We start from the raw sequence: 25081 nt of genomic DNA, 5'->3' as shown, positions 1-25081 counted from the left end.
AACAGTCAATTCACACCACCACAAGTTCTAAACTCCCAAAAGCCATCAATCTTATTGTCAAATCAATAGGTTGGATTCACACCACCACAAGCCAAACTCCCTCCCAAAAAGCCATCAATCTTATTGAGTTATTGTCTTTGGAATTGTTTTGCATTGTTTGGTCTACTTTTTTTGTCTTTTTCTCTTTTTTCAAAAATGCAATCATGTGTCTTTGAATATTTGATGATCATTTGGGTGACTTTACGATGTTAAAGTTAAACAGATCAAATCCAATAAAAGAAGATGGCTTTTGATTAATTGGATGAAAAAGAGGTTTTTCTTGAGATCTTGAGATCTAATAGCTGAAAATAACGTTCCTGATGAAGAGATCTAATATTCTTTTATTTCATATATTTGGGTTTTATCATACCCGAGCCCGACGGGTACCCGAAATATAAGGTTAGGGTAGGGTTTGGTCACATGTATCCAACAAATACCCGACCCGTAAAGAATAGGGCCAGTCCCGGGTAACCTGATACCCATTCAAAACCCGAAAAATTGGGTTCGGGTTGGGTCGGGTACCCGTTTGGACATCCCTAGTGGTAACTCTAAATGCTTATTCTCTTCTCTTTTGCTTTGAAAGTGGACATTCTACCTGTCTCAATCACTAATGTTTAAGAAACTGATAATGGAATTGATAACTGTCACAAACTCACAATGGTGTGATTGACATTGGAGTGTGAAAACACGAATAACAGGGATAATATGCATCTCTTCAGTTCGCATAGATGTGGACATAGTACAAAATATCAGGATATGGGTATTTATCGATATTCAATTTCTGGATATGTATCATAGATATATCCCTTTCTTTGGGGATATTTGATATTGTTTTACATGCAAATATCGTGGATATATCCAAAATATCGATAAATATCGTAGATATTTTTTGATATATCATGATATATTATTTATATATTTGAAATATAATGGTAAATATTAAATAAAATTATTATATATACAAAATATCGCCAAATATCTCTAAATATCGCAAAATATCTTCAAATATCACAAATATTATTGAAATATCGCCGATATTTGTAGTCGTATATATCTCTGAACATATCGTGATATTTATATATCTTTCTCTAAAATCTGGATAGATATCCCCAAATATCGCGATATATCAAGATATTTTGTACTATGAATGTGGATACCATAACAGTGTTTATCTCTTCAGTTCACATAGATGGACAAATAATCATCATGAGAAAAAGATGTAGGTGATTTACTGATAGATTCCTAGTGTTTAAATTAGTAAGGAAAGACAACGAAGAGAAATATCACTCATAGTGATAAATGCGTCTTCCGCTTCTCTTTTGCTTTGAAGGTGGGACATTCTACCAGTCTCAATCACTAATGTCCAAGAAACTAAGAATGGAATTGATAATTGTCACAAACTCACAATGGGGTGATTTTCTTGAACTACTTCTAAGTACAAATGAAAGTTAGATACTTAGATCTAGCTAAAAGTTATGGTCTTAAGAGCATCTCCAATGGAGGGTGTATATATACACCTCTAAATAAGTGTCACTAGGATTTTATAACCGCTCTTACACACTAATAGTTTCAACACCCAAAATGGTATTCACTGCAACAAAGTTTATGAGTTTGTAAAATTAAAAAAACTGAGAAAAGACGATGGTCAAAGTCCGGAAATTGGTTTAACTAAAAAAGAAATAAAACACAAGTCACTTCGAGTAACGTCCGTGGTTAACTAAAACTGACGCAGCCAATAAATAACGGTCTTTGCCCATTGCAAACGTTATAATTCTCCAAAAACAAAACAAAGACGTGAGTTTATGTGACGTCCGAATTTTGTTTTAGTTGAGACGTTAGTTCAAGTGACGCCTGAGATGTTTATTAACTAATAGCAGGATGGGAAATTCTCCACTCCCTCTATTAACTATTAGCTTATCACATGAGATTTACACCCCCATTGGAAACAAAATTTTGACATTTAGGAACTGTTTGTTAAATTTTAACTAATGGAAAGGAAAGTAAATAAGTGGTCCACTATAGAAAGGAAATGAGTGGAATGGAATGGAAACATTTTTAAAATTGTATCTGTTTGGTAAACTGTGGAAAAGAAAATAAATTATGACTGTTTTTTTTTTTTTCTTTTCCTTTCCCTAAAATTTTTAAGTCTGAACCATGGACTCAAAACCATTTCCATTTTCCTAGTTTTGTTTCTGCACGGAAGCAGTTTTTCCTTTTCAAGGGCAAACAAACAACAAAAAAAATATGAAAAAGATAGACTACACCTCTTCTCTTTTATTTTTTCTAGCATTTTCTCGAGAACAAATAGGCTCTTAGAGTGTAAACTTTATACTTTAAATAATTTACACCTTCCATTGAAAATGTCCTAATAGTTGGCAAAAGTAAACATCAAATTCTTTTTGGATTTGAAATGCTGCGACAACATAATTGCGAATTGCGATCGTCTGGTGAAACAAACTCTATATCTCTTATCAGCCAATCACTCATTCTCGATGTCTCAATCTATTAATCTGCAAGACTGCAACAACAAATTATTAACCGAACTACGAAATTAAGAAGTCCACTCCTTGGCATAGGTGATTCTGCTCTATATTTTTTTGTTACTTCCAGAAGGAGCAAAAACTCACCACTTCTGTTTGGCCTGGTTGGCTCTTGATCAAGATTCCAAGTCCAATTTCACGAGCAATCTCATGGTGCTCTCTCACTTGATATTCCATTCAACAACTCTGAATAATACAATCATCTAACTTTACGAAAAAAAAATTAATATATAAAATTAAATGACAGCTCTAAATCTCTAACAAATCATTTACTAGGACAAAGGCATTTTGTCCAATAGGGAAAGGACACGAAGGAGCATCATGCTGCTATGCCACATGGAAACATTAAAACTTAAAAAATTGAAACTTTGAGAGAGTTCCTCGTGAGTGCAAGTTGCACGCGCGCACATGAGTTGGAAATTTGGAATTGGTCCACACGGAAACCGGAGAGTGATCCCAAAATCGTAATTGAGTCAGACTTCTTGACTTTTGGGAAAGGAAAAGAATCTTTCTATTTCTGGTTAAACCAAAAACCAATAGAAAACCTGCCAAGTGCCAGCCCTATTTTATGTTCTTTTTGTTGTCACCATCATTTCCACCAATACCAACCCTTCCTTCGGACCTTCTCCTAACTCTGAGGGGCAGCTCTGATTAGAATAGTCGATAGAGTGCACACACATGTAACACTAAAAATTTGATATAGTTTTACCTCTAAGAGTTGATTTATTTTCAAGTAGAGTACTCTTTCAACTGTCCTGTTCAATTAAGATCGGAATCATCAGATTGTTGTGCAATAACTGGTTAGACTTATAGTTTTTATGTGCAAGTGGGAAGCTTACTACTCACTGAATCAGTGCAAGTTCTAATTCTCGTTTTTACCATTATCTTTCCCGCTGAGAGCATTGTAGATCATATTTGGGATTTTGGAATTCGGGAAATCTAGAAAACAAAATTCACAATATTTCAACTTGTATCATATTTTGATTTCAATTAATTTCAAAATCATTAATATTTCGACTCTATGTTGTTTATTCTGTTTTTTTGAAAAACTGAAATATTTGGTGGAATTCTGGCATTCCGTTCGGAATCATAAACAATGTTGTAGATATAATCATAGTTCAGGATTTCAAAATTCAAAAAATTTGGAAAATTGAAATTTACAATATTTCGACCCATGTCATATTTTGATTTCTACTAATTTTGAAATCATCAATATTTCAACATTTTGTTGTTTTTTATGTTTTTTTAAAAAACCAAAATATCCGGCAGAATTCCGATATAATAAGGTTCATTATTTTTTCAATTTTTGATAGTATGTATATTCTAACATTTTCGGATTTCTTAATTCCTTTTTAAATAGGTTAAGTAGGTTGAATTCGCAACCCCTATTTTCCTCATAATGAATTATAACAACTTGTTTGACTAAGAATAGGTACTATTATAGTAATTCTGCGAAGTTATTATACACGCCTGGTTTTATTATTTTTCAACATTTTGGTATGAATAAGGCGAATTTTCAACTGACATCTCTGATGAGAACTAAAAATTTAATTCTGTAATCATGCACGCTGCTAGATTAAGCTCGGCATTCCATTATTGCATCGCCCCATTAGTTTTGCGTTGTCAAAAATGAACAGCATATTCTACACTTTGCAGTTATAAGCAAGAGGGGTTGAATCTGAGATCCAAATTAAAATTCCTAACTCCGAGTCACATGTTTAATCTTAATGTCAGATTATTTCGTGCAGTTAAAAACTCATGAAGTATGTGACACTTTAGATACAAATGTCTCTGCACCTTCAATTCCAATACAACTCTGACAAGTGACAATTAGGTATTAGTACTTCTTATTTTTTCAGAGGTATAGTCAGAACTATGAAAGATTTCAAGGAGGGTTATCTGTGGAGAATTGGAAATGGATCAAAGGTGTCTATATATCATGATCCCTGGCTTACACATCTTTCTAAACCCATCTTGCTTAAAGATTATCTCGAACCTAACCCATCTATAGCCGGTCTTACGGTAAGTCATCTTATCAACCCTCTGTCCCATTCATGGAACCAAAATCGATTGGGAGAATTGTTTCCTGATCCAATCAAGAACTCCATAAACCTTATTATCATCAGACCAAGCCTTATCACTGACCAAATCATATGGCCGGCATCCAAAAATGGCAAGTTATCAGTCAAAACTGCTTATAGGTTTCTTACTAAGCAAGATGAGTTGGTGACTAATTCTTCCTTCAATCCTAAAGGTGCTCAAGAAGAAGGAAACTTAAAGTTCTTCTAATACTCATTATTTCTCCTAGAATTGTATATGGGGGTTGCCATCCATATTGCTCGATAAACACAAGTTCAAGGGAGATGTTTCATGTATACTCTGCAACAAGGCTATCGAAACAAATTGAGCACTTATTTTTCAAATGTGAGTGGACTAAAATGGTATGTCTCCTCAATCCATGATACATGTTGATCTTCATAGCACTTCATTGGGTCCGTCCGAGAGCACGGAAGAATATTTAAGAAGAAGAGGTATTTATAGCCTCTTATTGTTGTACCAGATCTAGAGTCAAGGCAAAAGATGGAACATCATGAAACAAAGGTGAATAGAATGCTACACAATACAATTCTCGGAAGACAAAAGGTGAAGTCTTATGCAAAATTCCGATATCAATAATAGCCGTTACTTGGCTCTAATGAGGAAACTAGTATTCGATTCCGCCTTCCCCCTTTGGTATAAAATTGAATTTTGATGGTGCTTTTCGACAACATGTTACAAGCGTTTTCTTCTTGGACGCTGGAAGGAGCAGAGATAGGCTGCGATGATCGCAACAATACGATGGGTCTACAACACGTCATTTTCGAGGGTGACTGCAGAAGTGTTATGCTAGTACTAGCTGATAATTCTGCAGCAGATGTAGGTTGGAAAGTTTCTTCCATTGTATATCATATTAAAACTCTAGTTGCAGGGATTAGTGAATTTAAGTTTTGTTGGATCAGGCGAACTGGGAATAGGTTGGCACATGAGATTGCTTCCTGGGCTATAAAAGGAGCCTCATGGACTCAACTTCCCCATAGTATTTCCAACTCTGTAACTGATATTACTATGTTCTAATATATAGATATGGTGGTGGTTATCGAAAAAAAAAAAGTGACAATTAGGAAAAATTAAATATTACAGTCCAGTATGCAATTTATGGATTCTATTTCCATTTCTCGCAAAATTTAGCTTGAATGAGATGAAAGGGAACATTAGGTATGATATTCTAATGATCAAAGCCCTCCATTTGGTGAATTCTCATTTGCTAACAGAAGCACTTTTTTCAAGTTTATATGATTACCTTTCTAGTTGAAACAGTTTTTCCATTTTTTAAAATTCAATGTCTTTGATGTATAGGATTGAACTTTGAAGTATTCAGAAAGTATAGAGAATATGACACAAAGTAGTACCAACTTCAAAGCCATCTGTTCGTAATAAACAATGAACCTAAATAACCTTAAGCAATGGTAGCATCAATCACAGATTCACAGGTACACGTGCCAACCTCTAATGATTAGCCACTTAGCCTAAACACGCTAAATTACTATACCGTATATTCATCTACATCTCTAAGTACAAAGAACCTTCTCTGTTCTAATTTAATTAACGAACACTTTTAGATTCCCATGTAATTGGGAGCCCTTAAACCAAGATTATAAACAATGACACACATGATCAAGCTTATTAATTAACAAGAGTTTGTCTATTGACCTTTTTTTTTTTTTTCCTGAACTGCTCTTTAGTTTCAGGTTTTAGCTGTTGTAATGTGCCTAATCAAACTCACTTTCATGCTCATGTAAAGTGAAGAAAACTCCAAGTGAGTCATGGGCTCTATGGGTCGAAAATTGACGTGTCTAATTTAATATGGTCCGAAACCCAAGATGACACATTAAAGGAGGTCCACAACTCCACATGGCTTTGAACATGTGACAAATACTCATCTGATTTTGAATGCGGATAGGTGTTATTGGAGTAGGTCAACCCTAGAGACCTAAGACATATTTTGTATCTTAATTAAGAGTTAAACTTGATTTGTTTAAGCACTTAGTCCATTCGGAGAACTAAAACAGGGACATGAAAATGATGAACAAGGAACAACAACAGCAACGATGTCAACAATAATAACAAGGCAGTGTCATAGATCATCGTTTGTAACCTAAGAGCAAGTCCAATATAGTGCTATATAGGATTGTTAAATGTCATATAACACTTCAAATACCAAATGACTATTCTAATGGGCTGCTAAAAGGTCTTAAATTTAGTGGTGTGATAAATCCTGTAAATTTTTGAACCTTGTTTAGCGACTGTCATAATTAAGCTTTGAAAGACGGACGACACATTTTTTTTTTGTGGTATGTGTTAAACTTCAACAGATTACAAAAATTGGTTAAAATGAAATTTAAAAGTTTTGCCTTGCCATATTTGGTCGGCAAAGTTAAATCCTAAAAATTCTATGTGGCAAAGTTTTAGCAGCTTTCTATTGGACTTGGTCTAACTATATGAGAATTGGTGGCCTACAGTGTCCTTGAATTAATTGAATATTACTTAGAAATTTTCCCGATGGTTGATATGTACTTCAAAAAAGAAAGAGAAGAAATGCACGAGTTAATCAAAGACCCTAGAAGATTGTGAGTTTGCGACCCCTAACCAATGGGCGTGGGGTGACTACAATTCTATTACACCCTTTAGCTCACAATACGTAATGGAGAAAATAGAAAAAAAAAAAAAAAAAAAAAAAATAAGAGAAATAAATTAACCGATTAGACAAGATCAATTTGGAACAAATTCAACAAAAGGACTGAAGGAGAAGAGTATTCCAAGGAGAATATGTTCAATTGCCAATTCGTTTTCTTGGCCATTATTCTTACTAAAATAGGAAAGGGAAAATTTTGTGAGCTGCACAATTGCACATAGTCCAGCAAAGGCAAAAACAAATTTTCTCTTTGAGTATGCATGGAAGTGCTCAGTGTGGAACTAATTCCATGCAATTTACGGTGAGGAACCCCAGACGTTGCAACTATCGGTCACGTTGGAAGGGGACCGCCTGGTTGTAACCAATGGTTGAGAGAAAACTCAAAATCTCATGAACCATATATATCAAATAATTGGTCGGACAAATATAAATTTTCAATAAAAATTATACTAAAACTAAAAACAAGAAAATGATTGAAAGCAATGGTTGGTTGGTTGGCAAGAGAGGGACCTTTTTAAAATCTTCTAATTACTCTGTACTAGTTTAATGTACAATTGGTCCCACACCACTATAGTTGCATGTCTGATTCTTTACCAATCTCATCCCTCCACCTGTTTTTCTTGATTTTAGTCTGATGGCTTGAATCCAAAGATGTTTTTGAGTCGGTCATGGTGTCGGTCATTCCCCATTTATTTTCTCGATGATATGTCATTCTCTTTTTGAACCATTCATATTTGTTTGATTTCAAGTTATGGGCGATGGTCCTTCAATAGGTGTCCTACTGCGTATAATAATACTAATGAGCAGTAGCGTCAATGGGTACGTTTAGCCCGTCGCCTTGAGTCCTATGGAGTTGAGGTCATAGGCTTTACACTCACTTTTCCTACAGTCGCCACTCGATTTCATGGTCAATTATACCTCTCGGGGTCTGGTGGTGGCATTTCGGCCTACAAAAATGGTTAACACGTCCTGGCAGGATTTCTTCTAGAATATGGTAGTTATTCTTCTTGGATAGATTGCTTCTCTTTAAGAGTTACCTAAATGAAGAAAAGAGAAGTAAAACTCATATCAAAACGAACCGAAATAACTTCAAAGCTTGTAGGTGAAGTAAAGGTCCCAAAGAAGAGTTTCGCACTTTCGCCCATTCGGTTGCATAAAAATAAAATAAAAAAGGAACTTCGAAAACTAGAGTGTGGACTTTGAAAAAAAAGTGTTTAGATATGTGATTCAAATATTCAATTCAACTTGTAAATTGTTGAGTGAATAATATTAGGTCTATAGATTTCACTAGCATTGATATTGTCCTCACTTAACCATTTTGAACTTGATCAGGTGCGAGGTTTTTTCAGAAAATGTCTCAGTACTAGTTTATAGAGATCCACACTTTTGTACTTAGTGACTAATTCATCTCTTGGCGATGTACATGAAACTATTGATGTTGGTCCACACACCCTAACAATCTCCCTCTTTGAATGACATGGAATGAATTACATGCCAACACACAAATTCCACTTGAATCACACATGTGCCTGAGTTGCACAAGAGACGCCATCACAGTTAAACCCTTATCAAATTTTACGCTTTGAGTTCGCATGCAACAACCACTCCATCAACTCCTCACCTTGTAGGGCTGGGGCATTTAGTCCAACTAACCCGGGACCGGACTCTAATACCATTTGTTAGGTCTACACATTTCATTAGCATCAATATTGTTCTCATTTAGCCACCTTGTTCTTGATCAAGGTGTGGGGTTTTTTAAGAAAAGACATCAATGCTAATTTACATAAATAAACTATTGATGTCCACACACCCAACAAATAAAATGGACTTGATTACTTGAATTACCATATGCCAAATTTTACTCTAGCAAACAATATCACTGCTTTAAGTAATTGCGAAGGAAAATTTCATGCAGAGGTAACTCGATTATGTCTTAACAATATGTTCAGGCTCGGTAAGTCAAGCTGCCAGTTTATAATTATCCAAATTTGGGCACCCGTAGTTGTAATACCATTGAAAATCACTGCCATGTATTGTTGCATCGAATTCTTTACAGAATTCTAGATCATCTTGGAGCTAGTTAATTTGTGCACAACATTATAATCCAACTCGAAGATGAGTATTTGGCGTTTGCTAAAAGGAAGGTGCCTGTCACCTTTATTAGCACTTTTCCTAAAGATAATTAATTAAGTAAGAAAAATAGAAATATCTTAGTAATTAACAAAAGAATAACTTAAACAATTTACTTCCAATTATTTTTCTGGTTGGCTGTTCCATTACCTGAGAGAACAATGTTCAGTGTCCAGTACTAAATTACTGCACAGTACAAAGAAAAAAAAAATGGCTGAAAGTGACATATTTTATTAGGAGAGAGACATGGAACTTTTTCATTAGTTGCAAAAACTTGCAGTGCCCACAAACACCATTTCACCCAATCACAACCCAACCTTTTAACCCCTCCCCTCCTCTCTCTCTCTCTCTCTCTTTACACAAAGGAGGTGGCATCTCTTTCTTGGATTCATTTCTTCAGCTTTTCCTTTGTTGCACTACACTCAAGGAAAAAGGGAAGAAAGAAGAAGAGATCTTTTCTTTTTCTACTCTCTGTAGATTCTTTAGATTCTTGTGTTCCTCTTGTTTTAGCTTTCTGAGCTTCTTTTTACACTTTGGGTTTGTTTTCTGTGTTGAGTTGTTGTGTTTAAAGAGTTGGGAAGTTTCAGTACTAGAAAAGTTTCAAACTTTTTTCTATAAGCTCAAGTTTGTTCAAAGTTTCATACCCACTCTGTTCTATTGTTCAAAATATAGGTTTGGGGTTGTTTCTTTTACTGTTTTAGATCTCATAGTCAGTGTTCTCTGCAGCAAGATCTGTTATTTTTACTGATTTTCTTCGAATTTGGTAAAGCGTGTCTTTTTTAGATTCTTCAGACTCATGCTTGTATGAAAAGCTATTCTGATTCTCTTCAAATGCTTCTTCATTTAATGCATTTTGCTTGAACTTGTTAGTTTATAAGATGAACCAGTTTGTGGAAATTTAGTAGAATTTTTTTATAGACCTTATAATAGATATATAAGTTTGAAATGATGAAGTGGGGGATGGAAATTCTTACACCTCAATCTTATTGTTCAACAAAATGGACACATGAAGAGAATAAGTTGTTTGAGAATGCGCTTGCGATATATGACAAGGAAACTCCAGATAGATGGCAAAAGGTAGCAGCAATGATCCCAGGGAAGAGTGTGGACGATGTGAGGAACCAATACGATGAATTGTTAAACGATGTGAGTGATATTGAAGCTGGATTGATTCCTATTCCTGGGTATACTACATCTTCTTTCACATTGGACTGGGCGAATAATCGAACGTTTGGACAATCGTATGATTCGTGTGGGAAGAGAGGTTCTTCAGCTAGGCCTTCTGATCAAGAGAGGAAGAAAGGGGTTCCATGGACTGAGGAAGAGCACAAGTGAGTTTCCTTGTTATAATGTTATCTGTTTTGAGCTTTAATCAGTTTACTATTTGGTGATAGTAGACTGATGCTGATATTTGAGATTAAAACATAAAGACTGATCACAATTTCTATTATCTCAATAGTGAATTTATTAATCAACATGACCACAATGTTTAAGAGTAAATGATTTGTTGTGGAAGCTTAATTTTGTTGATAAATACTATGATCACTTATTCACCTCTGTAATGTACGGTGTTTCAAGATTTTTTTGTTGATGATTACAGTAATTTTTGGTAATTAGGGTCGCCTCAATAGATAGGTTTCATTTTTCTTCTTGTAGTTGGTGACATAAATTTTCGATAATTATAAATGCAGGTTGTTCTTGTTAGGTCTTAAAAAGTATGGGAAAGGAGACTGGAGAAATATCTCCAGGAACTTTGTGATCACTAGAACGCCGACACAGGTTGCTAGTCATGCTCAAAAGTATTTTATCAGGCAGCTTTCGGGAGGTAAAGACAAGCGAAGATCCAGCATTCATGATATCACGACAGTCAATCTTACAGATACTAGGCCTCCTTCACCAGACAATAGTACATCACCTTCTATGGATCAAACCGCAATGCTTCAACAACAGTCTGATTTATGTGGCACAACCAAAGGACTATTCCATTGGAATCAGCCTCATGATGGAGCAAGTATGGTCTTTAATTCAACAAATGGAAACATGTTTGTGCCGCCTCCATTTGGGCTTAGTTCATATGGGGTGAAAATGGAAGGTCAAGATCTTCATAGAGGAATTATTCATGGGGCTCATATAGGAGGACATGGTTCAATGTTTCAGATGCAATCCTCACAATGTTTCCCTCATGGTTGAGTTCACAGTCAGCTGAGTTTTCAAAGGATGTAATGTGCAATCCTCACCCTGTTCAAGTTTGTTGGGTGTTTTCAAAGGATAGTGATCTTTAGAAGCAGAGAGGCAATGTTGAGCTTCACATATCAATTACCGGTCTTTGTTGTTAAAGGAGACCATTCTGAGCGTTCTCCTTGAGTCCTTGTATGATGATATGCAATTAGAACTGTAAGGACATATTCAGATGAATATATAGAAATGGTTTTGAAAGGGTTGACTAGATAATAATTGTCTTATCAGTTGACGATATATTTAATCAACTGAAAGACTGGTTAGCATTTAGAAATGCAGTTTAGCTAACAGGTGCGAGGCCAATGTCGGCAACTGGTTTTGAAGCATCAGCTGAAATCTATGTATGTTTTAGGTGGAATTCGTTGACACTATTTGTTGGAAGATAAAGTCCTGTAAAGCGTATTTTCCAAAATATTAATGTTGTTAGCTCTGAACCATTGTGAACTTTACACTAATCTTCATAGAAAATTAGAAACTATGAACTCTATCACTTATCTAGCCGCCTTTTCAAATTACTGTCACTGTTCCTCACCACCTATCCTAAATATCTGTAGATGTGCTGTTTAAACTTGAAACTATTTACTAACGATCCAACCCGACTCAAAAACCTTCCCAGATTCAGGACTTTGACATTTCTTAGCCACGGAAATAAGCCAAATGCCAAGTAATTAGATGCTAATGATTTTGTTATGTAGGTCGGTGGCAATTTTGGATGTGACACTACCTTATATATTGAGTTAGTGGTTTGACACGTGGATACAATTAGCACACTTAAAAGAGCATCCATTAGACTAAAGAGCAACCAGTCGAATCTGCTGAAAGCCATGTCATTGGATTCTCAGTACATATTGGCTTAGTCACATAGCATTCTCGCATTCCACAGTGGTATCTGATAGCTTACTTTTCTCAAAACCTTTTATGCAATCCAAGATTTATACCTCCAATGTGGCCTACTTGACTGAACTAACTCTAAACCTAGTCGCTGCTGAGTGTATGTTCCACCGTCTTAAGCATCTCATGCTTCAGTAGTCTCTCCTTTTTCCTCCCTCTTTGCACCTTTTCTTCCTTATGAGAGCAAACAGTGATGGAAGATCCTACACTGATGCTCTAAGGAATTAACTATGAATATCAAAATCCATGTCAGATTACAATTGTAGCGTAGATCACTTTTTAATCTTTTACTTCTATATGGCATTTGCCTTATCTAAGATTTTTCTCTTTTGCGGATCTAGTCATCCATGTTGTACGACACTAATACGTAGTACAAAATCGCGTTTTCAATTGGCATGATTGTTTTGTGATTAGATTACCAACCGACTAATCCAAAAGCACGTACTTGCATTCTTTGAACCTCAACAGGGGATCTACCTTTTTGTTAAGTTCAACAAAGACTTACTTTTCCTTAATCAAGGAAGATTACATATCTATTATCTTACAACACCAGTTGTATTATCTCCACAAAAACGGGAAGCACCGAAGAATCTTGTTCCTAATCAAGAGTTATGTCTAACTAGCTATTTCTTTATCTAAGAAAGAAGGTTGATTCAGGCAATTATATAATGATAAGTCGCCATTCCGTAAAGTACAGTGTACAATAAACAGTATTTATGCATGATGTATCATCAAAAACCAACTTCTACTTTTCACTGTATATCATCATGGTTTGTAAAATCTAATTCTAGGAAACTTAAGAGTGTAATCCATTTGTGCAATATGCCTGAAATTCTTAGGAAAGGAGGGGGGGTCCACACAACACCACTTTTTCTATTGGTCCACTCCGGCCAGTTATGAGAATACATTTGCTAAACTATGGATATGCTGTATATGAAGTGACATTCTTGTTCACTGTCCAACTAGTTCACTCCCAATCTCCACATTTTGACCTCAAACAATAACTTCACCAGAGACCAGACTGTAATTTTTAAATCTTCCCAACTTAATTGCAATTAAACGAGCAGTTCTTCATTCTCATTGTGCATTTGAAAATCTGTTATCAGTTATTTTTCATTCTTTACTTTGTAGTTAATGGTTGCTATATGCACCAGTGTTGTTGCTGCAACTGTCACCAAAAGTATGGTGCTCACCTATCTCACTTGCATATATAGTTTAAGGTCCCGCCATTAACAAAAGAATTCAAGGCAACTCAAGCAAATTAATCATTCCCATCAACTTTTGTCACATAAATGACAAACTTACCCACTTCCTCTTTGTAAAGAGGAGCTTTTTTTCAAGTTGCACAGAAAGCACTTTGACTCCTTTATTCTAAAATTTCGACCTACCCCTTGAGTGATTAAGACCACATACATAGTCACACAGCTTTACACTTAGTAGTCACGTTGTTTTTTCCTTTCTTTCTTTAACGATGTTCTGATTCTTTTCTCTTCAAATTGCTGTCAATCTGTCATTGTACCACGCATCAGCATGTCCACAAGGAATGAAATAGCACATGTGGGTTCTGAGTTTGGAGGTTTGTGGGCTTATTGAGTGGCCGAAGAGATTTGAGCATACCTTGTTAGTGAGGTTATTGAGTGGCCGACGAGATCTGAGTTTCTTGTTATCAGTAATGTTTTTCTTATAGCATTTCCAATGTAAGTCAATATGAGGGAGAATGGAGAATTTTCACCTCCAAATGCTAAAAACTCTTGCCCAATGGAAAGGTGACTATGAGATTGACTTATTCACTAAGTCAAAACGAAAGTGAAACTTGCGACTGAGATAATATTTGAGTTGGAAACTTCGGACGGGATGTATTATTCCGTCTCGTGTGTGTTTTTAAATTTTTTCAGTTTTTTTTTGACGGAATGCGCTTTTTCGATTTTTACATTCAGACATAATCAAACATTCCGTCCGAGAATAATAGTCACTTTTGCATTGGGCAACTTCACCTTGCTTTTCACCAAAACGATGGAAAAGAGGGAAAATTGAGCATACGTGGAGGTGAATATGAGTGACTTGCATTGGAAATGCTCTTATATGGGTTTTAGGGACATAAGTTATAAAAACACCTAAACAAACTCAAAATCGTTAGGGTATTTATAAGTTTTAAATTAGGTTAATTTTTTTTGTAGATACATCTCTTAACTATTCTAACAATTGTCATAAATAATCAAAATAATAATAAAAAAATCTAAACTATTCAAATATATTATCAAAAAATGTGAAAATGAATTGTCCACAATTAGCCAAATTTCTTAATTTGTTGACTACATTCGACGATGGGGTTACAAATTTTGGATTTTAATAATTTTTTGTGACAATATTTAAAGTAGTTAGAAGATTATATGTACAAAAAAAATGTAGTCAAATCTAAAACTTAGAAATGCTGTAACAATCATGAGTTTGTTTACGTGTTTTTGTATTATATGTTCCTAGAACCCTCCTATCCCTTCTTATATAACAACACAAAAAGAATATCTAGAAACAAAAAAGTGAAGATCCATTAAAATTTAATATAATCATTAATATATTGTTACAACTTGCTAATTGGATTAATGCACTAATGATTTTTTTTACCAAAAGCAATCTTTGTCGTCACTGTCATAAAAAAAGAATACTCCCAAAATATTTTTCCATTTAGTCCGCAAGATAAAGACCACACAAGCATGATGAAACCACTGTATGCATTGTGTGATACCCCTAGGCGTGGGCCGAGGAGTGGTATGATGGAACAGGAAGTGACTCTCAAGGACAAAAATGCCGAAAAAGTAACACTCAAGGACACCTTTTTATTTTTGTAACTCATAAGGACCGGATAGATGAAAGGTCAAGTATACCCTTGATGCAAAATAAAAAATGGATCGGGTAGATGAAATGTCAAGTATACCCCTGACGCAAAATAATTAACGTCTCGGCCCAGATGAAACGACCCGGTGTATTTAGTATGAACATTGATTGGGTATGAACATTTAATGTTCATAGTCCTTTAGGTATGTACATGAACATTCAATGTTTATAGTCCTTGGGTATGAACATTGAATGTTCATAGTCCTTGGGTATGAATATTGATTGGGTATGAACATTCAATTGTTCATGTTCATAGTGATATGAACATTCAATGTTCATAGTCCTTGGGTATGAACATTGATTGGATATGAACATTCGATGTTCATAGTCCTTGGGTATGAACATTGAATGTTCATAGTCGATGAACATTGAATCAATATATTGTATAAGGTACATTCACCTATTTAGATATGAACAATCATTGTTCATACACCAGCAGAAGGTATAAATACTCATTGTTCACAGTAAAATGACAGAAAGGGTAAAATTGGAAAATATTTATTTTAAATCTAGATAATTTGTCCTTGAGGGTTATTTTCACAGAAGGGTATACCTGACATTTTAAAAAATATAAAAAGACGGGGCCAACTTATTTTGTCCTTGAGGGTTACTAATTTTAAAATAATGGGTTCGTGAGTTACTTTTTCCCAAAATTTGTCATTGTGAGTTACTCATAAAAAACCGTGTCCTCTAGACTTCATTTTCCCCAAAATTGGGCCTTAGGACCAATTTCTTGATAATGGAAAGACACCTCGCCTGGGTATGGGCAACGGTTGGTGAGAACTCCACAGTTAAGCGTGCTAGGGCAGGAGTAGTCCAAGGATGGGTAACCTCCTGGGAAGCTACACTCCAAGAATGGGTGACCTCCTGGGAAGCTACATTGTCGGAGGTAAGTGGGACAGTATCGATGTGGTAGGATGGGGCGGGTCGTAAGTCGTTACACCAAAGCCTAATATTTCGAAATCGGGCGATATTTCAGATCCTTCAAAAAATGAAATATATCGAAAATGTCGATATATCCCTTTTTGTTAATTGGTCAAAAAAATTTTGTGTCAATATATCGGGAAATATCGTCGATATATAGCGATATATATCATAAATATCGGAATAATAATAATAAATCAGTCAAACATCGGTCAAAGTCAACAAAGTCGGCAGTCAAAATCAGATATATCAGTCGATATATATCGATATATTGGAAAACCCGATATATATATCGGTTTGAAATTATATCAATATATCCATCCGAAATATCTTACTATCTCTATATCGGAGGGGCAAAAAACTGAAATATATCGCGGATATATAGATATAATATTTTTCGGTTTTGGCGTTACACATTGAGGATACTGTATCTACCAAATTCATGACCATGGGGATGACATGTCTCAAAGACCGAGGTAACTTAAGAAACCAGAGAGTGAGAGTACAGGATATAGGCCGCGGTACTTGGGGCAGTAGTGGACGGTTAGCGGTTATGAACTGGCGAGGTGGAGATCGTGGAATCAGGAAGCGGTTAGCGGTTAGGGAGTATAAGAGAGAGAGAGAGAGAGAAGAAGAAGAGGAAAAAGAAAAACTGAGAGAGAGAGAGAAGAAAAGAGGTCAAGATCGAGGTTACTGAGGATTTCAAAGGTTGTAAAATCGATCATACATTTGGCCCGCCCGGTGGGGAAACACGAAAGTGACCTACGGTTTAGAGACAAGAAGAAAGGGTTATAGGATGGCAACGATGACTAAGAAAGGGAGAGGGAGACCAAAAAAAGTGAGAGAGGGAATCGATGAGGGAGAGGCTCTGAGTGTGGAGTTGGAAGAAACACCAGAGGAAGTTCAAGACGCGACGGCAGAGGCAACCGGACTTTGCGGAAGAAGTAGCGAGATTGAGGGAGGAGAATGAAGATCTTAGAAGAGAAAGGGGAAACTACACAAAGAGGGGAGGGACTAGAGAGCCGAGAAATAGCGAGATGGGGGGAACAGAGCGAGGAAGCCTCGGGGCCAAGAGGTGATCCGGAGGGAGGGTCACGGCCGAGGTGATCCAGCGATGATTGAAAAGGATAGAGAAATAAGTCGGACGGGCGGAAAAAAGAAAGCCAAGGGGCGGTGAGGAAGGTAGTAGCCGGACTTAATCAGAACCCGCTAGCGGATTCTGTTTGGAATTCCGAGGTACCGAAGAGGTTTACGCAACCGAGGTTCGAGCGATATGACGGGAAGGGTGATCCTGCGGACCACTTACACCATTTTAGGCAGCAGATGCCGCTGTGGCAAGAGAGTAAGTATGACGGACTCCGCTGCATGATGTTTCCCGCTAGTCTGAAAGGGGGAGCTTCGGATTGGTATTACCGATTGACGTCGCGCAGTATAAAGAAGTTCGAGGATTTGGAGCAGGCATTCGTGGACCATTTCATTCATCAGAAACGAAGAATAGTGGATATCGCGGACCTCTTCAATGTCAAACAGAAATCCGCCGAGACGCTGAGGGAATTTTTGTGTAGGTTCAAGGAGGAGACGTTGAGGGTCGAGAATTTGGATGAGCACACCGCAGTAATAGCATTCCAGCATGGGTTGAAGCAGGGTACTAGAGTCCATGAATCTGTGTCCAAAATCGAAGTCACGACGTTACATGCACTGTATCCAAAGGTCGAGAAATACATACGATATGAGGATATACTGCAGAGAACTGCTAAGGAGCCTAGGAAGACGGAGAAATCAGTGCATAGTGTAGGACAGAACGACCGGAAAGACAGAGGAAAGGCTGCGGCCCGTGAAGGGGGATCTTACAGGGAAGAGACACACAAAGCTGAGAGAGGTCGAGACATAGCGAGGAGAGACACTCGCGAGAGAAAACCATACCGCGATATAGCGACAACTCCTTTGAACAAAACTTTAGAGGAGATATTGCCGCTAATCAAAGGGATGCAGTATTTTGAAGGTCCGAGAAGCACGCCTAGAGAACCGGAAGAGAAGCCGCTTTCGCCAAGTAATACCACCGGATCCAAACCACGTAACCAATGAGTGTTTCGCTTTGCGCGTGGCTGGTAGAGAGAATGATAGAAAAGGGGGTTCTTTGAGAGAGAGTTCATCGGGAGGCGATCCGGTCAAAGAAGCGCCAGCCGTAGCGAGGATCCTAGGAACCATCAATGTCATCTTCATTAGGGGAAACAAAGAGGAAGGAATGCTCACCGACAAAGTCGAGGACGCCCAAACTTACAGCCAGATAAATGAGGTCTCGAAAGCATTCCGCGACCGCCGGTGCGAGGGCCACGGAGGGGGGATGGTAGGATAGAATTCTCACCAAAGGATCCGAAGCGGTAATCTCTCCCCACGAGGATCGCTACCGGTGATAAATAATTGCGATGGGTAATTACATGGTGAAGAGGGTGTTAATAGATTGCGGAAGCTCGGTTGATTTGTTGTTTAGCGGTGCTATGGAGGAAATGAATATTGAGAAGAAACAATTGAAGCCTCCCCGACCAATCTGTTTGGATTCAACGGTAGCATGACCGAACCCATAGGGAACCGGAGCTACCAAGAATCGCTGGTCCGTAACGGTGTTCACCCGCTTCATGGTTGTGGACTCCACATCGCAATTCAATGCCATCTTGGGAAGGAGATGGATTCACGAGATGAAGGCAATTCCATCCACCTACTATCAAGTGATCCGCTTCCCGACTAAAGGAGGAGAAATGTACGAGATAAGAGGAGACCAAGCCGCTGCTCAAAGAATACACCGGTGGTGGTTCGAGAGTTGATCCGCAATGCATGCGGCATAAGGGGGCTGGAAAGAGGGCGGACACGGTAGGCGAAGCAATCACGCAGATCGCGTAACGGTCCCGAGTTGCCGGCGGGGCGAAGACAATGGATGAGGTGGAGACAAAGGAACGTAAGTACCGGAGAGGAGGAGAAACCGGTGTCTATTGGGGCCGATTTATCGGAGAGTTGGAAAGCAAAGTTGACCGCCTTTGTTGATTGAGAACAACGATGTGTTCGCGATGGTCCGGGAGGATCCGGGTGGACCGGATCCAGAATTTGCTTGTCACAAAGTTGCATATGAGAGAAGGGCCAAGCCCATCCGCAAAAAATGAGAGGCTTAAAGCCGCAAAGATGCTGCAGGGGATACGGGAGGAGATACATAGGTTGAAAGCGGGGGATTATTCGCGAATGCAAATTCACGGAATGGCTCTCCAACATTGTTGCGGTTCCAAAAAGAATGGGAAAGTAAGAATGTGTGTCGACTTCACGGATGTCAATTTACAATGTCCAAAAGATTGTTACCCAATGCCGCTGATAGACGAAGTTGGTGGATCGGATCGCGGAGTTTAAGTTCTTCTTTTCATGGACGATCTATGGATACAATCGTGTTCATGTATGAGTCGGACCAAGACAAAACCGCGTTTATAGTAGAGGGGAGTTTATCGTTATAATCTCAATGCCTTTCGGCTTGAAGAACGCCGGGCTACCTTCGTGAGGATAGGTGAGAAGATGTTTGAGAGCAAGATCGGGGGAATGGAAATCTACATAGATGACATGGTGGGAAAAGAGTATGACCGAGGAGGAACATCCGAGGGATTGAAGGAGACGCTTTGCAATATTACGGACATACAAGCCGATGTTGAACCCCTCGACAAATGCACCTTTGGGGTGACGCCGAAAGTTCTTGGGTTACATCGTCACATACCGCTGAATAGAAGCAAATCCGGACCGGTCATCGGCTTTGGTAGAGATGCAATCACCCCGGATGTGAAAGAGGTCCGTGAGGTTGGCGTGAAGAATCGCGGCTCTCAACAGATTCATTTCAAAATCCTCGGACAAGTGCAGACCTCTGTACCTGCTCTTGCGGAAAACAACGGACTTCCAATGGACCGAGGCGTGTGAAAAAGCTTTCCAGGAGTTAAAGGTTTATTTGGGAAGAGCCCCTATCTTGTCGCGACCAGGGCAAGGAGAAAAACTGTATCTATACTTGGGGGTGTCGGAGTACGCAATCAGCTCCGTGTTGATAAGGGTGGTGGACAAGGTAGAGAGGCCGGTGTATTTTCAGAGCAAAACCATGTTAGATGCAGAAACCAGATATAGCAGGATCGAGAAATTCGCTCTGGCGTTGGTTTTCTCAGCTTTGAAACTAAAACCGTACTTCGATGCTCACTCGGTAGTGGTGGTGACAAATTTACCACTCAAACAGGCCCTGAAAGCGGAAAAGTCAGGAAGAATGTTGAAGTGGGCGGTAGTGCTGAGTTCATACGACATAGAGTACCAGTCGACACAGCCAGAGAAGGCATTGTGCTATGGCGTAATTCCCCGCGAATTCCCCGAGGACCCTACATGGGGAGAGGAAATGGTTATGGAACGAGAGGCGATCCTAGTCATGACCCATTCGACCCTCGGGATATGAGAAACGGGTGGAGGGTCTTTGCAGATGGATCCGCGACCGACACCGGAAGCGGGATCGGGGTGGTGTTGGTTACACCGGAGAACAACCGATTAGAATTATCGATGAAGTTGGGGTTCGCAGCTTCGAACAATGAATCAGAGTATGAGGCGGTGATAGCAGGGTTGGAAATGGCCGCTGATCTCGGGGTGAATGAATTAACGGTGTATTCAGATTCCAATTTGGTAATATGTCAAATGAACGGAGAGTTTGCGTTCTGCCCCGTGATGGCAAAATATTTAGAGGTATTACAGAGAAAGGCTAACAAGTTTACTCAGATCAAGTTCGCCCACCTGGGCCGCGGTGAGAACCGACACGCCGATGCATTAGCATATGTTGCGGCGGTGCTACCGGGAACTGAGGGCCGAGCCGTCGAAATTAGGGTGCTGAACAAACCAAGTACGTCAGAGGGTGAAACAGTTTTGGGAGTCACCGAGAATGAGACAGGGTGGAGGGAACCCATAAAGAGTTTCCTTGCGGGGTCAGAGATCGAGGACAAACGGGAGAGAAAAAGAATGGAACAGGTGTCTCAAAGATACACTCTGATAGAAGGTGACTTATACAGACGCAATGTCAGCGGACCGTTATTGAAATGCATTGGGCTTAAACAGGCAGAAGAGGTCTTGAGTGAGATTCATGAGGGGGATTGTGGGAGTCATTCTGCCGGTAGGACGACGGCACATCGATTATTATCTCAAGGGTATTTTTGGCCGCACATGAAGCGGGACGCAACGGAGTATGCAAAGAGGTGTGAGAAATGCCAAAGATTCTCACCGCTGATACATGCTCCTGCTGAGTCTTTGCATAAGGTATTCAGCCCTTGGCCTTTCGCCATGATGTGGGCGCCGATATCGTTGGACCGCTCCCTGGCCAGTGGCAAACGAAGGTTCGTGTTGGCCGCGACGGATTATTTCACCAAATGGGTTGAGGGTGTGGCACTGCAGCAGGTTAAGGAGGAGCAAGTCAAGAAATTTCTGTGGGAAAATATAATTTGCCGATTTGGGCTGCCGCATACCATAATCGCAGACAACGGTACTCAATTCATCGGGGCAAAGTACGCCACCTCCAAGCATTCAAGGTGAAGCAAGGATTCTCACTCCTTACAATCCGTAGGGGAATGGTCGTGGCGTAATCCTCTAACAAGACAATAATGGATAATTTGAAGAAGAAGTTAGAAGATCGAAAGGGGGCGGCGACGAAGTTGAATCAAAGCTATGGGCGCATCAACAACACCACGAACTTCCACTCAAGAGTCGCCATTTGCCATGGCCTATGGAGTGGAGGCGGTGATTCCCGTAGAGATGGTGGAGGCGACAACGAGAACCAGAGCCGTAGAGGGAGGAGTCAATGAAGTTATTTTAGCTGCGGACCTGAACCTTACAGAGGAAAGGAGGGATATGGCGCGCATCAAGTTGGAAGAGTACCACAGGAGATTGCAGAGGCAATATGACAAGAGGGTGAAGCCACGGCAGTTCCAGTTGGGGGACCGCGTTCTGAGAAGAGTAACCCCAGCCACCAGAAAAGAGAAGGACGGAAAGTTGGGGCCCAACTGGGAGGGGCCATACACCGTGGTCGGTGAAGGAAGGGGCCGGACCTATCGGTTACGACTCACGGCGGGGAGGACATCATCGCGAGACCTTGGAACATAAGAATGTTGAAGAAATTTTATGAGTGATGCTTTGTACAGTTTTATTTTAATTAAAGACAAGCTCTGGAATCAACAGAGATTCTCATTTAAGTGTATGATGATGTTATGTGTCGCCCATGCTGTCATCGAATCAGGTGCAATCGAGACCAAAGAATTTGGCGGTGTAATGGCCGTGAACACTCAAACCAATCGGGGGCACCGAAGCCGCCCCAACAGCCTCACGGCCAGAGACAAATGGGGGGACGAGCCCTTCGTGGACGATGAGGTCCAAAACAACCGGGGCAAACCGAAGCCGCCCCCAAAGAGCCTCACGGCTGAGAGAGATAACGGAGGGGACGAGCCCTTCGTGGACGATGAGGTCCGAAACCAACCGGGGCAAACCGAAAGCCGCTTCCCAAAGAGCCTCACGGCCGAGAGAGAGATAACGGAGGGGACGAGAGCCCCTTCGCGGACGACGAGGTCCGAAACCAACTGGGGGCAAACTAAGCTGCCCCCAAATAGCCACACAGCTGCCAGAGACAGTGAGATGGGAAGCCATCCGCTGATGCGGTGGTCCAGAAACAAATTTTGGGCGGACTGTGCGGCCCCAAAAACAAATTGTCACAGACAGCTAAGCATAATATAGTTGAGCAACTTGGAAAAACATTTTCCCCAAAAATATCTGGAATACATCGAGATTGGCAAAGGTTTGAGCCCGCTGGGAACACCCAGAAATACGGGGCACGCATAATATCCAGAACACCAAGTAAAGAACAAGTATATTACAAAAGATATTGAGATATAAAACAAAGAGTTGAACTCCGATCACTGCTCCTCGGCGGGTGCGGGAGTAGAGGTGTCCTCGGGCATCTCTTTCTGGGGTGAGCCTTCGGATATGTTCACTACCTCATCAGTGGCCACCGGGACAGTGCCGGGCTCCTTGTCAGACAGCGGAGGGGAGGTAGCAGCTGGATCGGCGGCTTGGTCAAGGGCAGGAGGCGGCGAGGGAAGAAGTCTCCCAAAGCGTGTAAGCTCGGGCCATCCGGCGCGCCGCTCTCTAGCGATTTTCTTTTCTGCTAGAGTGCGGAAGCGGTCAGAGGCAGCTGCCAGGGATTGGTCAAGGGTGGTTTGCGCGGCGGCCTCCATTGCTGCCTTCTCACTAGTCAGTTTAGCCTGAAGGTCCGCTATTTGCTGACGGAGAGCCCCTTCTGTGACCTTATTGTCGTTGTGTGCCTTGAGGGCCGCGATACGAGAGTCATCGCGTTCTTTCTCCAGCTTGGCATATTTTGCCTTCCACCGCCCCCGCCCATGGATCTCCCCGCTTCACCGCCTCCGTGGTGTCCAAGGTGTTAGTCAATCCCCGGATGACGAGCCTATATCCGTGCTCACCGAACACGAGAGGGAGTTAGAGGTGACACAAAGTAGTGATGCAAGGCAAGAGAATCAAGATGAGACTCACCTTCTCCCACCCAAAGAGATGGCGTAGCGGTGGCCGAACGCTCCCGAAGTCACCGTAGGCTTGATCTCGTGGAAGATGGGATGAGAAGAACAGAGAGGCAGCCACCGCGGCATTGTCTAAAGCGGAGTCTCTAGTGGTGACGGGGCGATCCCTGGCCTTGAACTCGGGATGCCAGATTTCAGGCCCAACGGGCACGGGATCCTTACCATGACGGCGCGATGGGACCAACGGCCGTGGGGGCGCAGCTACTGGGGCGGATGGGGCAGCAGGAGTGGAGGTGTTTCCCGCAGTTCTACACCTCTTGGCGGGTGGCCCCTGCGGTGCCGAGTCGGTCTGCTCATCTTCAGGGTCGCTGTCCCACAATTTGAGTTTGTTGACATCCATGTTCTGGGTGGGCGGAGGGGAGTCGGAGACTACAAAATCGTCCTCCCAATCAGCAAGGGAAGAATATGAGCCGGGGACACCTGCTGGGGTGGATTGGTCCGGAGCAAAATGTAGAGGGTTTCTTGGTCCGCGCGGCGGCTCTAAGGGCCTCGGCTTGTGAATGAGAGATCTTTTGGTGTAGCCTCTTCTTAGTCTTGGGGAGAAGGTTTGGGCAATCTCTTTAGGTGGAGGCGACGATAGAAAGGGCCTTGATACGGGCCAAGTCTTTGAGGTTGGGTCGAGAAGGAGCCGGAGTGGCTTTTTCGTGATCAATGCCTAGAAGGCCGCGACCGGTCGCTTCCCGGATCGCTGGAGTTTCGAAGATTGCGGAGTAGACACCGCTGTAAAGTTGTGAATGAGAATCGGGCCTCCAACCCGCGGACAAAGAAAGTTAGCGGCAAGGTCAAAGACGGATAAGAATGAATACAAGGACACACCAATCGCCGGATACACTTACCGCCCCGAAAAGTGTAAGTGCCTTAGAGAAACCTCGGAAGGGATGTCCACCGACAAAAGTTCCCTGACACATACAAAGGGTAATGGTGCCACACTTTATCGAGGTGGTGGTGATGTGAAGAATGAAAGATTTCTTTCGTGGATCTAACTACAAAAGGATTGATAGCCTACACCGCCAAACTTGGTACTCTTTTGATGAAGTAATGGGCAATGACATCGCTGGAGTTTGATCCGG

At 40.5% G+C, this 25081-nt stretch overlaps 2 protein-coding genes across 2 annotated transcripts; both read left to right on the top strand.

The window, feature by feature from the left end:
* Window positions 1-9666: 9666 nt before the first annotated feature.
* On the top strand, window positions 9667-11877 carry LOC147486283 (transcription factor DIVARICATA-like). Its single transcript, XM_086571360.1, has 2 exons — window positions 9667-10772; window positions 11133-11877. The coding sequence occupies exons 1-2, from the start codon at window positions 10387-10389 to the stop codon at window positions 11629-11631; spliced, it is 885 nt and encodes a 294-aa protein (XP_086427486.1). The 5' UTR covers window positions 9667-10386; the 3' UTR covers window positions 11632-11877.
* A 10218-nt stretch (window positions 11878-22095) lies between these two features.
* Window positions 22096-22530, top strand: LOC147486282 (uncharacterized). The gene has a single exon (XM_086573700.1). It carries the CDS (start codon window positions 22096-22098, stop codon window positions 22528-22530), a length of 435 nt encoding a protein of 144 aa, XP_086429826.1.
* Window positions 22531-25081: the final 2551 nt, after the last annotated feature.

This window comes from Coptis chinensis, chromosome 7 (assembly GCF_015680905.1).
Source record: "Coptis chinensis isolate HL-2020 chromosome 7, ASM1568090v1, whole genome shotgun sequence".
In the NCBI taxonomy this organism is placed as follows: Eukaryota; Viridiplantae; Streptophyta; class Magnoliopsida; order Ranunculales; family Ranunculaceae; genus Coptis; species Coptis chinensis.
Note: the sequence above shows the minus strand (reverse complement) of the source record. Positions and strands in the feature narration are given on the sequence as shown.